Source organism: Perissodus microlepis, chromosome 10 (genome assembly GCF_051167445.1).
Source record: "Perissodus microlepis isolate ML-2025 ecotype Zambia chromosome 10, ASM5116744v1, whole genome shotgun sequence".
Classification (NCBI taxonomy): domain Eukaryota; kingdom Metazoa; phylum Chordata; class Actinopteri; order Cichliformes; family Cichlidae; genus Perissodus; species Perissodus microlepis.
This window is the reverse complement of record NC_140470.1, coordinates 31,556,711-31,575,456: the sequence shown is the minus strand read 5'-3', so window position 1 is coordinate 31,575,456 and position 18,746 is coordinate 31,556,711. Positions and strand designations below refer to the sequence as shown.

Here is an 18,746-nt window from a genome sequence, read left to right as displayed (position 1 = left end):
TTGTGTCTTTTACATGAATGTAAATGATTGTGATATTTTTTTGAGCTCTGAGTGTTTCTGCAGAACTCTCCTGTGGGGTGAGGTTCAGGCTGTGACTCTGTTTTCTGTCTCTCTCAGTGGTTGGGTGCTCCCTCCTGCCAGCGAGGCAGTTACGCCTTCTACAAGTCGGTTAGCAGCCGAGCTCAGCCCGACGGGCCCGTCCAGGTGTGGAAACTCGGCGAGTTTTACTTCATCCGCTGTGGACCGCAGGATCCTGTGTGCATCGCCGAGGTGAGAAAGCTTCACCGAGACTGAAAATGTCTCCTGAGCTCGCTGTTTGGGTTTCTGGAGGGGAACTGGACCGTGTCCTGAGGGTGGACGTTGAGAGGCGGTTACGTGGGGCAGAAGAAGACTCTAAACAAGGGGAGGAGCTAAAACTGTTTCCTATTGCAGTCTGAAAGTAAAAATAAGGAGCTGGACCTGAGCAGAACGGATCTCTGAGGCAGCTGCCAGTTTAAATATGAATGTTAGCATTTAGCATCGCAGCCACTAAGCTTTCATATAAGGACGGCAGATATGAACGCTGTGGGAAAACTCGAAACGCTACAGATGGCGACTGTCCCGCTGTTGCTCCCCAGAGAGCCAATCAGCAGCCAGAAACAGGAATATATTAGCTGTTTCTGCGTTGAGCTTACAGGAGGAGAAAAAAGCTTTTTAAAACTCGCTTTGGAACAAAAACAAGAAAAGTTTGACTTTTTTGGTGTTTTGAGCGTCGGTCCTTAACGTGAGCACAGAAGATGATGTTGCAGCTCCTTAATGTTAGCTTGAGATGAGAACGTCAGCCAGCTCAAAGTGCCCACGCCCTAATAATGTAAACTGTAAACCTTCTGTAGATGAGATGAACCAATTAAACCTCTGAGGTCCACTTCCCATAATGCTGGTGTGTGACATCACTGAGTCGGGCCGACCACGATGAGTAAACCGCGCCAACGCTGCAGATCGAGCCTTAAATGTGTCGCCATCCTGCTCTGCTTCCTGCTTCCTGCCTTACGTGAGCTAATCAAGACTAATATCATGTTTTATTGAGTCCCACGGCGAGGCTAAATTTAGTCAATTTAGGTCGTGGGCTGAGCCAGCGAGGACTCGTGTAATGAGATTACTTCGTATTTAGGCTGATGGTATTGATGGAAGCTAATGAAGGCTTTTTACATACTGAGGCCGTATCGGTCACTCGACAGGCAGGTGGGCAGCAAGCTGCCAGTGTGAAACAAGCCGTTTGAGCTCCTCCCCCTTTGAGCCAGGTCACTTATGATTGGCAGCCCCTCGTGAACAGTGGAGCTCAGAGCTTTAAATGGATTTCCTCATTTTTGTGATATTAACCTGCTGCTTACTTTTCATTCTTAATCCAAAGTGAAGTTAGCACATTAAACCAATCAGCTTTGATGGTTAGGAGAGATGCATAGTCAAAAGTTTTAATAGCTTCTGCACATGCTCATTAGCACTTTTCTCTGTGGTTTAAGCCTCAGGTTTCAAATCGACACCTTAAAAGAAAATAAACTCGCCTTTAATCTGTCTTCTGGTTTTCATGGTGAACCTTCGCCCAGTGTCAGCGTTTCCTCTGTTTTTGGTCTCCGCCAGCTTCTAATAGAAGTATTAGAGAAGAGCTTTACTTTGAGCACCACATGTGACAAAGCAAATTATCAGACTGTTTATTTTATTATTGCTCGTTAATAAAAGCGTGAGTATGTTATATAATTTCAGCAAAAACTCAGTAAACCTGAAACCTGTTGAAACGAGGGCAGCTTCAGCAGAGACACAAACCCAGAGCTGGCTGCACACCAGCAGCATGCTGGGAGGGGAAATGGGAATCGGGACCAGGCCACAGGGAGGCTGCAGGTTCGATCCAGGAAGCAGCTCGTCTCAATGTGATGAAGTCATTCGTAAAATGTGAAGAATTTTTTGGTTTCGCTTTCCTAGAAAAGGCTGTGTGCAGTTTTATTTTTATTTATGTTCAGGTCTTAAATAAATGTTTTCTGTTTTTCTGACACCAAAAAAAAAAAATCACTTGAACTCATGTTGGGGGCTTCGTGTGTTTGTGTCTCCCCCCCCTGCGTGACTCTGCACGGCGTGGAGCGCTTCAGCTCCGTGCACGCTCGCGTAATGTTGTCTGCCGCCTGTGCCGGGACAAAGAGTTCCTGCAGGTGCACAGTCGAGGTGTGAAAGGCTCAAATTCAAAGGCTCTGTTGTGATAATTGATCAAGCTGATGGTGGACAGACTGTTTAATATTTAGGGCCTCGGTATCAGCGACTCGGCTCGAAGGCAGTCGGTGGTTTTTAGGCAGATGCTTCTGTGTGGAGGCTGTAAATGTAATAAATCAGTCAGAACGATTGAAAAATAAACGTCCTTCGTGTGCATCAGGTGACCTTACTGTGGGAGGACCAGACCCGGCGCCACCTGCTGGCCAGTGCCAGACTCTACTTCCTGCCTGAGGACACACCGAAGGGCCGGACCAGGGAGCACGGAGAGGTGAGTCACCTCCCTGTCAGTTCATTTGTGTGAAGTGCAGGTGTGTCCCCGCAGCGCCGCCACGGCCTGAAGCTACTGATGATGCTTAAGGCTGTGACAGCCTCCCTCTTCCTCCGTGTTCTTATTTATGGATTTAAACTTGCATTACTGCTACCTTAGCTCGTTTTATTGTGCTTCATCTCTGTGTCCGGCTCCCACCAGACTGTGGTGCCAAAAAATGGCAGTTTTTACTGCCATTTTTTGTTCTCCACCAGCTTCTAATAGGAACATTTGACCTTTTAGCTACAAACCAAGTGCTTGCTTATAGGGGGACATGTGACGTATAAATTCATATATATACATGAAATTGAACTGAGACGTCTTGTTTCTGAGGTGGAATTGGTGCAAACAGTTCATGCGTTCATCTTGTCTTGTTTGGGCTGTTGCTGTTCCTCATTTACGCGTCAGCTTCCAATCTTTTATCTTTCCTGTTTCAAAGCCTCTTCATTGGCTTCATGCAATTTTAACGTTCAGCTCTTTCCCGCATAAAGACGAGGTTTGACCCCTCAGTGTATATATATCCACGAAGTCGTGGTTTGATGACCATTAGAATAGTTTCCAGGTTTTTCCAAGGGTAGCTGCCTGGGCGGAGATGCAAACCCAGTCGTTTGGTTCTATTAGCAGCCTGAAATATGTCAGAAGCTGCTCAGCTCACAAAGGGATACTCCTAGTAGGCTTTCAGGGGGTAAAGAGTATACCAGAGTATATCTCAGAGCTTTTATTGACTCACTCGTCTAATCGATCCCTTCAGTTTTAAAACACGAGGACTTCGGGCCCTCGAGGTGGTGGCTCACAAACTCTGGGATGAGTTTTCCTCAGTTATTCTTTGTTTTGGATTCAGAGGTTTAGAGCTGGTCTAAACGGGAGTGCTGAAGCCTTTGGGTAACTATGCATCCGACCTTGTGGCGTCCGTGTGTCTGATTTATTGTTTTATCTGTTTTTCCTCGGTGGCCTTGTCTGTGAAAGTAGCGTTATGTATAAACTTTCCCTCACGTTTGAATCCTGATAACTTGACAAATGCAGGAGATATCCACGTGTATACGTCAGGTTTGAAAACACATTTAAGCTCAGCTAAAAACTGCAACAAATCAACTTTGATCCAAGTCAAAGTCTGAGGATCAGCGTCATGCTTCAAATAAACAGCAGCAGGTTGAAGTCGGTGCAGCAGAGAAACAGAAGCTTGTTTGATCTGATTTCTGACAATTCACCAAAGGGAAAATGTAAAAAGTGCATTCTGGGTAAACTTTGTGTGACAGGTGACTGCTCAGAAAAATGTCCTTTTACCAACATTTTAACACCAGACTCATCTTCTGGCCCTGATTCCCTCTGGATCGATATCAATATTTCCCTCACACTCGTCACCTCTTACAGCTCATGTGAGTCATTTCCAACCCGAACAGGAGACCTAATCTCTCTACTGAGTCCGGGGTCGTTCACCTGGAATAGCTCCCCTAGAACGTGCCCACGAGACATCCCAGTCAGATACCCGAACCAGCTCGAGTGGCTCATGTCGATGTGACTTAGACTTCAGCAGGGAGTCTTTGCAGAGCCTGCTTTTCCACGTCTTTGTACGTTCCCTCACGTCCGGTATCAAATGCATCTTGTTGAATCCTTACACTGAGGGGATGATTGTTATGCTCTCAAGGATAAATTCAAACACTGCTGTGGAAAAAAGCTGGAAGTGCGCAGGAAGAATCGATGGCACTGAACAGGCCAGTCACAACAGCTGCAGACGGCATCAACCCGACGTGCAGTTACATCTGTCGGGAGGTGGACGCCAGCTTATGGCGCCCAGCAACGCGTCAAAGAAAACCTCATTTCCACTGTTTGCATCCACAATTTCGTTCTTTCGGTCATGATCTCGTGGCTATAACTGAGGATAGGAAACCGATGGCTGAATCGCAGATGTGATGGAAATCTCTGCTACAACTTTCTGACATAGTCGACTTCCATCCATCCGTCCCGGTCCTGGAGGAGCTTTAATTTGAAAATCATGGACAGACATCCTGAATCGCTGGAAAATATGAATTAAAAACCAAAATGTTGCCTCACCATCTTCTACGTTGAGGGCCTGTAACTGCAAATATTTGAAGTATGAAGGTAAAATTGGCTTCGTTAAATATTCTAATAATTGCCCTTTAATCTCCATCTTTGGTCTCCATCAGTGTCCTGCGGAGAAGAATTCCTGCAGAGTGAACGTCCCCGCGTGTAATCTGGGAAATGCTTCAACAACATCCATTAGTAACCTTGTCACAGGAACACTGCCTCCTTCTCTTTTTAATCCAAACACTGTGAGCAGGCTGACCTTCGGACAGCGTCTCCTCGTGCTGATAAAAAAGTCTTAATGTGACTTTTTTCTTCTCTGCTGCTAAAACAAACGAGCATTCAGGAGCAAACATTAACGATATTTTCCATCCGCTCGCTGCTCTCGGCGGCCCGATATCATTTCATGATCGGCTTAATGAACGCGCTGGTGTCTGAGGGCACGAGTTACATACAAGTGTTGGATTAAAAAACGAGCAGATGTCAGAGGAGAGAGAGAGAGGGTCAGATGTGTTTTTGATTAACACAGTTCACATGCAGGCTGCAGCTCAGCCTCCACATTATAAAAAGAAACCTCTGGGAATGAGGCTAATGCATTACCCAAATGTAAATCCTGTGACTTGTCTGCAACCAAATTTTCCACATTTTCAGCGGGGATATTCCACCGTAGACGTAGATGTTTGCAGAAAACAGCTTTTTATGGGACTGGCTGCTTTTAAAATGAGAGATTTTTACTTTAACTCAATAAGTTTAATCAGAAAGCTGAATTTCTAATCTATAAAAGAGCAGTTAGTGCTGCTCATTTGTCAGGACAGTGTGTGATCACTGTAATAAGAGGGGAGTGAATTATTTTACATTCAGTTTTCCTCTCAGTTAAACTCCGTGTGGAGCTGTGAGCTCGAATCTGTGCATTTATGACAACGTTTTTAAAACTATATGAGGGAAACAAAATCACATTCCCACTTCTTCCTTGTTCACAAAGCCTGTGGGAGCTACAGCTGAGGGCCTGAAGAGCCGCAGGTGGCCGACCTCTGACCTAACCACAGCTCTCTAGGCACCTAACCTGAGTTCATTAACCCTTTAAATCCCTAAACGTCATCGCTGTCTGTAGGTTTCCTTTGCTCTCCTGAGCCGTACAGAAAATGGTAAACGTGGTCACACGACACCAGCCGGCTGTCAAACACAGTACGGACGCGGTTCTGCGCCAACATCCTGCCTGTGATTTCTCCGGTCCGCCACAGTCTGCATGAAATTCACCAGTTTGTCTGCAAATACTCGCAACTCACTGAAACTGTGGAAGTGCAGCGCAAACATAAACTGGACGTTGGCCTTCAAAGTAAAAGTTGTCTTACTGCTGCCACCAACACGTTTCACAAAGAAAACTTTTATTTTGAAGGTGAGAAAAAGGTTTTTGGTGCAGCATCATCACAGCCAGTTTCATCCTCAACCAGTCAGCCGCTGGTTTTCACGTGGTTGCAAACTCGGGTTGGTTTAAAAAAATTGATTTTCCCAATTCAAACTGATTTCAGATTGAATAAAGTGAAATCGATTCATTAAATCCTGAATCCATTTTTAATTATAAATGCAAAATTTTCAGAAACGCCAGAATCTCAGGTTAAAGCTCACAAAACGAAAACAGTAAATGAGAGCAGGTACACGGATTCAGCACAAAGACATAAACACAAGCGAGCATCAGAATCAGCGAGACGTCGGCTTTCTCACCCGACGGCACGGACACGCCGTCAGGGCTGAAAGCCGACAGCTCGCTGATTCTGATGCTGCAGTTTTCCTCTCTCTCCAACCAAAATCACTGAACCAGCAGCAAAAGATCAAAACTACGCTTCACGTTTACAGTTTTGCTTCCAGCACGATAAAATCGCACTTCCTGCACAGCTCTCTCTCTCTCTCTGTACTCAGGGACCAGTTTACCATAAAAATCTGTTTTCTGCATTATTTGCTTGTTTATTATGTCTCCCGTTGTGAACGGTGCTGTTGGCCGCAGTGCTTTTTGTTTTTTTAAATGACCTCTGACAAGAAAAAGCCTCATTTCTGCTGTTCAATACCAAAGAAATGTAACTTTTTAAAATGATGCCAAATTGCAGAACTCTGTCAAATCAAACTTTGCTCGGCTTCAGCAGCATCAGGTAATGTTTATATGATGATTTGTTTTCTTTTTTCATTTTTTTCATTTATTATTCATTTATTTTTTTGAGGTTATCTCCTTCGTGTCTTTCTTGTTTTATCCTCAGTTACTTTGACCTGAAGTAGGGCGGGGCCATATCATACCGTTCACGGTAATACCGGTATAATTTTGGGCAACGATAGAAAAATGAAATATCGCGATAGAATATGGGTTAAACGCGCATGCACAGTGCCTTTGTTTTCATACGCACACGTCGGAAAAAGCATGGCGGCGAAAGCAAATCGTTGAATGAAACGGATGAACCAGAATCGGTTTGTAAAAATGCTGCAGCTTCAGTGGTGGAACTGGTTTAGCTTTCATCCATCAGACACAAAACAAAGCACTATTTTTGGTAGCGCATGCTAGCGGGCCGTCGTTATTACCGTGTTTTTTGGAAAATACGGCACACTTAAAATCAATGCTTTGATTTTTCTGAAAATCGACAGAGCCCCGTATAATCCCGTGAGCCTTATGTATGAACTCTGGTTGTGTTTACTGACCTCGAAACGATTTTATGTGCACGGCGCTCGAAAATCTGTCAAATGTTTCAGTACGACTTTGCTAAGCTACGAAGCCGCACCGCTTGATGGATTGTCGGAGCATTACGGCTATCGTAGGCGGAGCCTCGCGGAGTGATACGTACTGTGCTTCAACATAATGTTACCGTATTGTGTGTGTATAACCTCTTTTTAAGTTTTGTGGATATTATACATGGTTATGCTGAGGACATGTCGGCCAGTTTCCACTGGAAATGCCTTTTGGTTAAACTGTCAGCAAGGAATTTGCATTTGCACTGTTACATTTTTATATAACTGTAATGCACATAAAACAGCTGCTTGTTTAAGTGAAAATACATTGATGGTTTTATTTTTTTGCACTAATAAAGTTGTGGAGTTGTAAAGTATTTTGTCTCGTGTCAATTATATCGTCAGTTATATCGTTATCGCAAATTTTCAAATGTATATCGTGATAAATATTTCTGGTCATATCGCCCTGCTCTAGCCCGAAGTCATCTGTGTGATGCTCACACCTCTGATAAGTGTCAGCTTTGTTTTTATACATAGATATAAAATATGCATACGTGCTGATAAATGATCAGAATTATAATATTCTGAAAATTGTCCGAGTCAGAATCGAATCAGATCAATTACAGAGATCAAAATCGACACCCAGCCCTGTCCCTGACCAGTCTCCAGGCCTGCGTGACTGAGAAGATGACGATGGTTTTATTGGAGTCTCAGCGGTTCCTCGAGTTTCTGATTTTGGGTCCTGAGGAGCGTTTGGAGCCGGGCATTGAAGGTTTGTGTCTCAGTGAGTCTTCAGGACTCGGTGGTGGTGTTGGACGCAGAAGTGCCGGAGTGACGGTTGCATGCTGCTTCATGTGTTCATTATCTATGCAGCCGGTTAGCTGACGTTAGCAGAGCGGCTTTTATCCGCTGAGCGAGTTCTCGTTGAACCAGCTGAGGTGCAGGACAGGACGTGTTGTGAGTTAGATAAGGAAACAGGAAGTGTAACACGGCTCTTACACTATATGAAAAATAAATTCCTGCCTCTCAGTCTCTCGTCTCCTCTCGCAGGACGAGTGATTTCAGATGTGGAAGCTCGGTGTGTCTTTCAGTCGAGGGTTTTGTTTATTCATGACTCCTGCAGAGCTCCTCCTTTGCGGTGTTAATGGGCTCTCACCTGGCTGCAGCCCAGGGGGCGGGGAGAGGGGTGCTGGAGTTTTTTAGAGGCGGGTTGGGCTCTTTTGTCTCTGCCTGAAGGACGCAACAAGATCACAGCTGACGAGCTGGGATGGGAGGAGGCCTCTGCGGCTGCACCTCGGCTGCAGACCGGACGATCGGTGACTCAGATGTTTGTGGGCTTCTTTGATTCAGTGAAACTTCAGTGACTTCATATGTAAATGAGCTGCAGTTGGCCTCATTTGCATAAAGTGCAGCACATCTGAGAGCCAGATCAGCAGAAACGTGCTGTTTGTTTAATGTTTGATTTGAGGTTAAAATAACATCGCGGGCCTGCTTTTAATTAAGCTTCTGTGTCTCATTCAAACCCAGAGGGACCCGGCGAGTGTTGGCTTTAATTCGCTGATCTCATTACGGTCTTTGCACCACCCGTGTTGTGACCTGATGGCTGCTTATTTCTGATCCTGCTGCAGATGTTTACACTTTTTTTCCCTGCTCATTTTTTATTATTTGACCCATTTTATCTCTTTTTCACATGTAGCTTGGTTAGGTTTAGGGAAGCGTTGAGGTTAAAATTGACTCCTTCACAGCTCATCCCTCGGTTTTATTTTGAAAGGCCTGTGAGCATGCAGCGTTTTTATCAGTGTGTTTAAACTTTTTTAAATTAATTAAAAATACAACCTTAAAAAGCTTACACTCACCACAACGCCACCCTGTGGTCCAAACTGGTATTGCCTGACAGTACAGCCCAGCTCCAGTTCGGCTTCAGCTGGTATCTCCTCAGAGCAGCACATGGGTGACTTTTCTTATTCTTCTGATATCGTCTGTTAATCCTGGAAGATTTAATTACTAATTAATTCCCTTTAAAGCCTTTTTTAAAATCAAAAACGGAGAAAAAATATAAAAAATGTAACAAAGTAAAACTAATAAAACAGGAATCATTAAACAGACAGTTTGTACAGGAAGTTCAATGTATTGAAGGGACATGAAAAGATGGGCAAAAACCAAATGAGAGCAGAGGAGGACAAGATACGAGGTCAGGTCTGGTTGCTTTCTAACCAAGTTTAAGATTATATGCAAAGAGTCTGTTTGATGGAAATAGTGGAAGCTCGCGCTGAAACGGATGTTTTTTTTCCTCTTTCACAGACAAAGCAGCTTTTAGCTGTGTGTTTTTGTACAGATAGTACCGGACCAGTTAGACCCAGCGGCTTTAACTGGAGTAGATTCACATCCACTGGTGGATGCCGCCGCTGTGGGGTCATCATATCGGCTTCTAACACCATTTTAATGGTTTCTCAGTCCGGCAGCTCTGAGATTAACAGATTATTCAGGGGAGACGTTGCAGTTTGAAAAGATGAGATTTTGTCTGAGTGGCGACACCTGTCGTTCAGGAGAATACCGAAGTGGTACAAAGCTGTGGCAACGTCACCGCTGACGTGCAAAGCCACCAATGGAGTCATCTCACCCTACCCCGCCACCCCCTCTATCACCCCACCCCTCTGCATCATCACGACATCATGGAGTCTCTGCCTGCTAACATACCTCGTAAAGGTTGTACACCCATCCTTAAAGCAGCCCTCTCTATTTATCTGAGGTAAAAACAAACAAACTGTAGTTCCTCTAATGTCCACTCGAGGCTCCTGCGGTGAGTCCGTCCTCACAGGCTCAAACTTTAAAATGTCCAAATTTTCAGCAGAAATAAACACGTTGACAGCTACGAAAACCAGATTCTGCGCCTTCGTATCAACCACACCGGGCTGAATCTTATCTAACGCCAACTGTGAATGTTTAATTAAAGCTTCACGTTTGCATTTTTATGTGTGATGGTGAATAATTGGCCCACAAAGAAATGTGAAACTCGGCTTTTTATCAAACAGGACACACTGGATGTTTCTGATCAGTGACCGTGTCGTCAAAGGCAACGTGATGCCAACAACAGTATAACTGTTCTCTTTACATTAAACAAACTCAGCGAAAAGCTTTAAACGTAGCTCCAGCAGTGTGTTATTCACCAAAACATGAAAGCATCCGAGTCCTGCACGGACTTCTGCCTGCCGTAGTAAACTTCCTCTTTCATTTTCAGGTGTTGCGTCACTTTGACTTACACATCATCACGTGTGTCTGAGCAGCAACTCTAAATGTCAAGACAAACATGAAAAGCTGACCTGCGGCAGAGCCAGAGGGCCTGTGGTTAAAACTTCAGCAGAGTCAAAATATCAAAGACGCTTTAATGGAGACGGGCGCTAACAAACACGAGACGGAAAAGTGGATCTCAGCTGGATGGAAAGGCGGTGCTGCCCGTCACGAGTTGGTATCAGAAATCTTATGAAGCTTAGTGAAGGGCCGACCCTCGAGCATCAGTCGGTGTTAAAGCGGCGCCTCAAACACCTTTTTAAACATCAAATCATCATTTTGAAGGGTTTCTCCTTTTTAGTTCAAACTGGTTCATTTATTAGAAACTCTCTGCTTTAAATCTTTAAGCCGTCTCCGTCTTATCTCCCTCGCTCGCCTCACGTAAAAGTCAAGACTCCAGCGACACACCAGTCGAGGCGTTTTCTTCTATTTGCACACGTTAGCTCTCTGTTTGCCTCCATGTTTGAACACAAATAGGCAGGTGATAGTTTGACAGGTGCTGTAGAGCGATGTTTAAAGCAGCACTTTAACCAAACTGATGGGGTTTGTTTTTCTCACGCTCACCTTCTGGTTTTAAAGTGATGCTCAATCCAAGTTTGGCGCCTTCAGAGTACAGCGACTCGATGTCGGCCTGTCGAGCGTTAAATGGTTTGAAGCAGATGGTAACTTCAGTGCTGAATCTTCTGTTTGTGTCTGATCAGGATGAAGTTCTGGCGGTGTCCAGGAAGATGGTGGTGCGGGTGGAGGACCTGGTGCGATGGTCGTGTGCGCAGCCGGCAGGTTGGAGCAGCAGCCTGAAGGCGTTGGCGTGCGGGACCAACGGCCTCCACAAACCTCCGCAGAGCGGCGACGGCAGCAACGGCACGACGGACAAAAGCGGCGAGCCGCTCAAAGACAAAACTGAGAGTAAGAAACTCAGACTCTCTGCGGATGTTTGCAGATGTGAACCAGAGCCAGTTTGTTGGTGTGGAAATGCTGCCGGTCACACTCCTGTACATGTTCCAGCCTCCCTGTTAGAGCTACTTTTATTTTGAAAGGTCAGCAGTGAGGCAGCTAAAGCAGCATTAAAAGAACAGAATCATTGGAATCATGGTTAATCTGATGGATTCAGTGCTGTGGTCATTTCCTACCCACCACTATAAAAGAAGTAAAGACGTGCACAGAGAGAAGGCATAAAACTATAAATTAGCCCTAAATAATCTAAACATTTTATCCTGATTTCATAAAGCCTGCATGTGTTTTGAAAACTCTTGGGTCTCTATTCTGGATCATCTTCCTGTGTATTTCCTGTATCCAGAGGAGTTCCTCAGGGCTTCACAGTGGGACCACTGCACTTCCTCATAAAGAACTGGCCACCCACCCAGAGATCATTGTATTCGTGTTTTTGTACATATAAACATGTTTTCCCGATTTTAGAAACCTTTATCAGTCCTTATTCTGAATTTGATCAAATTTTACTTTCCAGCTTGCTGAGCAGAGCGAACAGGATGTTCAGTGCTCTGGATCATCTTCCTCTTTACTTCCTGTATCAGAAGGAGTTCCTCATGGCTCCACACTTGGACCGCTGCTGTTTTCTGTGAACACGAGTAATTTTATCATTATAAAGATCATCTGTGTGAGGTTATACAGATGGCTGTCAATGCCTGGTTATGCTGGAGGTTTCTTCCTGTTAAAATGAGTTTTTCCTTCCCACTGTCGCCAAGAGTTTGTTCATAGGGGTCGTCTGATTGGTTTTGTAGTATTTTAGGGTCTTTACCTCACAGTATAAAGTAGAGATGGCACGATACCACTTTTTTATGTCCGATACCGATATCATAAATTTGGATATCTGCCGATACCGATATGAATCCGATATAGTGTATTTTTTAATCAATAAAACGTTTTTTAATATCTTGCTGCATTTTGTATAAGTTTACACTCAAGTTTAAATTAATAACAACACTAAAGCTATTCTGTTATACCTGTATGTAAAAAATACACTGCGCCCAAAATATTTCATAGTTCAGCAAAACCAATCAATCTAATAAACTTAAACCTGCTCCATCCTCCCTATTCTGGTATTTTAAAGAGTACTTAGCAGAAATATTAAGCAACCTAACTAATAGGGTTGCAAACTCCCAGCAAAAAATAAAAAAAAAATAGGGAACCACCCTCCACCTCATGATGCTTAATCGATGTAATCAAATTTAATTTGATGCAGGCGGAAAAATGCACAGAAATAAATTATTTTTCAAGAATAATTAAATAGATTCAACATCTTTCTTCAACAGAACTGCAGACTGCACAGATGGTATCTTGCCAAAGGAAAAAGTACTATAGCTTACTAGGGTATATTAGACTTAACAGTTACTATATACAGTAATGGACTTCTATATATTTTACATCAGATTAAAACTTTGGGTGTAAGATTCAGATAATTATTTATTAAAAGCTCGACATTTTAAATGAGAATAAGAAAGAAAAGTATGTCTTTGTGCCCCCTTTTCCCTGTTCATGCCCTATCGGCCCCCCTGGCTAAACTTTGCTAGATCCGCCCCTGCACAGTTACCAGCTGCGTAGAAAAAGATCCTGGTGTAGAAAGAAATATTAAATAAATTCTAACAACAGCTTATCAAGCTTAAACGTGCTGCTGTTGTTCAGCCGCTGGTTTCCTCTTTCTGGTGAGAAGTGGGCCAAAAACTAAGAAGAGAGACGGACTCGCGACAGAAAAGCCGATCAGCTGATCATTGATCAGTTTCACGATTGAAGTAGCAGCAGGAGGGAGAGAGGCAGTCGCTCCATATATCGGTTGTTAAGCTTAACGCTAAAATGCTTTACAAACATTCAGAGATGAACTTACACACTTGCTTTACTTCTCTCTGGGAAAACTTCCTCGGAGATGAAATGCTGGTTTGGTAGCGAAGCTACAAATACACACAGCCGCTCTATCACGTGATGCATACTGCTGCGACGTGCTAGGTTATGAGCCGAGTTACGCTATGTAGCAAGTTTTGTGAGGTGCTTTTTTGATATTTAATGGATCGGATTACATTTTTTATTTCTCTCCGATAATCCAGTAATTTGGGTCAGTATCGGACCGATACCGATACGTAATATCGGATCGGTCCATCTCTAGTATAAAGCACCTTGAGGCAGCTGTTATTGTGATTTTGTGCTATAAAATTTAACTGAATATGTTGTGACCAGTTTTTATGCAGACACATCTTTTGCTTATTAAAGACGTTCTTAGGTAAATATTGATTAAATACTTCTCTGGGTGTCTGTGGTTGGACCCGGACTTGATGCCTGAACACGATGGCGATGGCATCACGATGGCGATGGCATCACGATGGCGATGGCATCACGATGGCGATGGCATCACGATGGCGATGGCATCACGATGGCGTGCACTAATATCCACTCGTGGCCTAAATGTGCTCTGGTATTTGAACTCCGGCGGTTCGGGTGAAGAAATCGTCAGCTTATTTCTTTAAACTTACACTTGAAAGTTTTGTGGTTAAAATGAATATTTTATTTTAAATGAAATGAAAAAGTAACAGATTACTGTTTAAGAAAAAAAGGATTGAGGGAGGTCACACACATGCTCATACGTTCTAAACTGAAGACCGAGACTTATAGCAGGATTACAGGCGTCTCAGCCTGTAGCAGGGAAACGTTGGTGACGTCGGTACTTTCATGGAGCCCAAAAAACGCAAAATATAAATCTCGATTCTAATACCTGTGCTGTTTAATACCTGTGCTGTTTAATACCTGTGCTGTTTAATACCTGTGCTGTTTAATACCTGTGCTGTGGAAAGGGAGTGCACGTTTCCCACTGATGGGATTTTAACCAGGAGTCTCAGCCTGGGTGGGATCTTGTTTATCTCTGTGCATACATGTTTAATAAAACCATAATCAGCGTGTCAGAGTGGGTTAAAGGGTTTTGCAGAACGAGCTGGTTTATATGGAGGAGAGCGAAGCTGTTCTCCTTCTTTATCTTTTATTGTTTTTCTGTTCTGTGTCGGCTGCGCTGCTGGTCAGGTCACTGAAAAGGAGGTTTTTAATCCAGAGTCCTGAGAAAGGAAGCAGGACGCTGTTTGCATGTTTATGAATGCTGCCGACTACCTGCAGCACAGTTTAGCCTTCTTTGTAATTTCAGTGGTTTCCCAAACAAATCGGATGTATTTGACGGTGACGGCTACAGAAACGTCAAATTAAACATCTCAAAAGTGCCGCCTGGTGTTTGCAAACACCACCGGCGCCTGCACAGCGGTAATCAGTAACCGGGATACTCGTGTTTGTCGTGTATACAGAGATGTTCAGAGCCCAGAGACAAATCCGGGGCCTGACAGAAAGTGGGAAACGCTGTGTTTGCAGAGCATAACGGAGCGAACGAGTTAAAGCCACCGAAACAAAAATAACCCCACCTGTGTCTCCTCCCCTCAGACGGCCCGGCGGAGCATCACGCTGTCAAAGTCATCAGCTACCCCCAGTACTGCCGCTTCCGCTCGCTGCAGCGGCGCATCCAGGACGGAGCAAGGGGGTCTGCCCTGCAGGACCCTCACCTGCTGGCGCTGGGAGGCATCAAGGTGGCGCCCAACACCCGAGTCATGTACTGCAGGGACACCTTCAACCACCCGACGCTGGAGAGCAGCTCCGGCTTCTCCTGGCAGTTCAGTGAGTGTCAAATGTTGATGATTAAAATGTGCTGACAGCGTTTGTGTGTGATGGATTTAAATCATTAAAATAAGAAACATACGGTCTAAACATCACGTTCTGAATTACTGTTTAATCTTTATATCAAATTGTGGTCATGAATATTTTGTACTTGTAAATCAGGATTTGTGTGTGGACCAAAACATTACGTATCAAACTCTGCACTCAAGTTTCAAGTACGAATTTTGACCCTATTTTTCTTCCTTTCATCTGATTGGCCAATGTCATGTCAATCACAAATTTGACAATCCAATCAGAGTACAGATGGGTGCTTTATGGAGCTTCAGGTCCTGAGGGAATAAATGCCCTTTTACATGCCAGCCCAGCGTTTTCCTTCATCTCCACGAAGCAAAACAGTCCGTGGTCGTCTCAGTTTGGTGATTTTTGTGTCACAGGTTTACCTGCTTAATACAGGGACCTCCAGAGACACAGTCGTCACTAGTGGGGATAGTTACAAAGCTTTCTTCGTTATGAATTAGCGATACATGTTTTTATTGAACATTTGAAGATAAAAAAAAACTGAAACTCTTGTAGAGGACATAAAGTCAGAGATGGAAACGACAAGGAGCAGGTGCATCTAGTACAGGTAGAGCTGCTGCAAAACCCCACAGAGCTCAGCAGCCAGCGCAACAAATTCTGGATCCTTTGCTTTTAGTTAGCAGTTAGCATTAGCAGCACATCCTGCGTCCGATGTGAAAGGACCTTTATGCTGCGCACTGTGACTCACAGCAATGGTCCCGGGTCAGCCCTGACTTTGTGTTAAACTAATCCTAAAGTAACCACTAACCACTGATATAGCACAACTTTATCCTTTCAACAGCTGCTGAAAGCTAGGGGACCTAGCTGCTATCGGATATTTATATAGAGATCCTCCAGCTTCAAACTGTATCACCCTTCAAGGACCTGCAGTTCAAAAAAGCACCCCTCAAACAGCCAAACCCATCTGTTCTCTGATTGGACAGTTAAATTTGTGATTGACATGACATTGACCAATCAGATGAACGGAAGAAAAATAGGGTCAAAATTCGTACTTGTAACTTGAAACTTGAGTGCAGAGTTTCACACGTATTTTTTTGGTCCACATACAAATCCTGATTTACAAGTACAAAATATTTATGACCACAATTTGAGCCCATAAATCTTTTCTGCTGCTGAAAGGCGACGTTTGTGTGTAAGATGAAACATATAACTGGTCTTTGAAAGCCCTTTGACCTGAAAGCATCACTTCCTTCCTCAGTACAGCTTCCTGTTTGCCTGTGAAACGCTGCCACCTGCTGGAGAGTCCTGAGCTTTTTCTCTGGTGTCTGCAGGCTGCTTATAAAAGCCTGTAATGAGATGTTTTCAGGTTATTTGAAGGTTGGATAAACTTGTCCACATCAATGCTTTAGAAGAAGAACAACATGCTTACTGAGCAGATCAGGCTTCAAATCAACCTGTTAGATTATCCACTGAGGAGGGAGAGGGGACGACCTCGGAGAAGGAGGACATGCAGAGGGTGGTGTGACGGAGGAGGACGGGGTGAGATGGAGGCAGATGACCTGCTGTGGTGAAGAAGCAGCTCGAGTGCTCATCGGAAGATAAAACCAGCCTCCTCGTGTGTCTGACATGTTTGTACAGTCTGCTCGACTTTTGTAAAATCAGATCATCTGCTGTCGCCCTGCGCTCGGAGCTAAATGAATAAATCCCGTGTCCGTTGTAGACTGGATAACCTCCGTCACGTGACCCCTTTAGACCACCGCCCGCAGCAGAGCACTGCACCTGAGCCATGTGCTGTTATTTAGTTCTCTGATTTTTAGTTTGTAAATGCCTCACAAAGATCGCCTCAAACAAACACAGGAAGGCCTCCGGAGATGTTTTAAATGTTTACGCCTTTATTTTATTTTTCCTGCAGGATGTCCTTCTCTCAGTCTGCGAGGACGACCTCGTAAGAGGAGAGGCCGCGACAGCAAAGACTCGCCAAACTCCAGCCAGTCGGAGTCGTGGATCGAGAGGATGAAGGTGCGTGTGGCGATCATCTCATCGCTGACTGTCACGTTCAGGCTCCTCTTCGTCGTTACGGCGTGTTTACGGAAAGCTCTGCTTCAGGCTTCAGATCCTCCTATAATACAAACTCTGCTGAAAGTGAAATCAAATCCTTTCAGGAAGTAGATCTGGTACCGCAGAGCTGTGAGACTGGAGTAAAAACATGAACCTGGTCTCTGAGTTATTAGACGCTCAGAGCTCTGCTGTGAGGCAGGTCTGGGCGTGCAGTTTCAGCTGCTTTGTTTCAGCGCACATGTGCACCCAGTCGCTTTGTCGGTGCTTTGAATGCATTCGTGCCCCCACGCAGAGGCAGGTTTGCTGTTCATTTAGGAAAGGCAGAGCACGAGCCTCACATATGGAAGTGGATTTTAGAGCTGCTGGTTTTGGATCCACGAAGCAACAAACACGCTCGAGTCTCTGAGCGCTGCTGGATTATAATCCTTAAACCGCTCCGAGGTTTGACCTGCGAGGCCTCTCACAGCGCCCTCTAGCGGCCGACGTGCTGCAGACGTGAACATGTGAGCCTCGCAGCAAATAAAGCCGTTTAATATATTCAGTTTCTGACCGCCAAAATAAAGGCACAGATCAGTTTTAATGTGACGAGTAAAATAACCGGAAGTGCTGAGGCGTGCAATGATGATCTCACTGCGTGTTTCCCCCTCAGGAGAACGTGATGGGCAGCGTGGAGGTTGGCTGTGACGGCGGCTGGCTCCCTCACCCCGAGGAGCAGCTGTTCCTCGATCAGCTGTTCGCCTTCATGGACCGCCACGGATCGCCGATCCACAAAGTCCCGAACCTGGGCTTCAAGAAGAGTGAGTCCTCAACGCCGCCGCTTCTTCTTCTGCGCTCTACAGAACGTTCCTTTTCTTTCTTTCCTTTCCTTCATCCCTCCTTCATGACCTTTCACTCTTTCCTTCCTTCCTTCTTACATCCTTTCTTCCTTCCTTCCTTTCTTTTCCATTCATCCTTTCGTCCTTCCTTTCTTCTGTTATCCCCTCTTCCTTCCTTCCTTCCTTCCTTCCTTCCTTCCTTCCTTCCTCCCTCCCTCCCTGTCTCTCTCTCATCCCCATTTTCTTTCACTCTTTCCTTCCTTCTTACATCCTTTCTTCCTTCCTTCCTTTCTTCTGTTATCCCCTCTTCCTTCCTTCCTTCCTTCCTTCCTTCCTCCCTCCCTGTCTCTCTCTCATCCCCATTTTCTTTCACTCTTTCCTTCCTTCTTACATCCTTTCTTCCTTCCTTCCTTTCTTTTCCATTCATCCTTTCGTCCTTCCTTCCTTCCTTCCTCCCTCCCTCCCTCCCTCCCTCCCTCCCTGTCTCTCTCTCATCCCCATTTTCTTTCACTCTTTCCTTCCTTCTTACATCCTTTCTTCCTTCCTTCCTTTCTTTTCCATTCATCCTTTCGTCCTTCCTCCCTCCCTCCCTCCCTCCCTCCCTGTCTCTCTCT

The 18,746-nt window shown here is 44.7% G+C and overlaps 1 protein-coding gene across 1 annotated transcript in view; it reads left to right on the top strand.

Moving 5' to 3' along the window:
* Positions 1–18,746, top strand: part of LOC146379667 (uncharacterized) — a 49,491-nt gene that overhangs the window by 19,764 nt on the left and 10,981 nt on the right. Inside the window, exons 2-7 of the mRNA XM_084940988.1 lie at positions 118–270; positions 2,399–2,506; positions 11,287–11,491; positions 15,011–15,241; positions 17,172–17,278; positions 17,967–18,114. Coding sequence (XP_084797114.1) covers positions 118–270; positions 2,399–2,506; positions 11,287–11,491; positions 15,011–15,241; positions 17,172–17,278; positions 17,967–18,114 — 952 coding nt within the window. The remainder of the gene's footprint in view (positions 1–117; positions 271–2,398; positions 2,507–11,286; positions 11,492–15,010; positions 15,242–17,171; positions 17,279–17,966; positions 18,115–18,746) is intronic.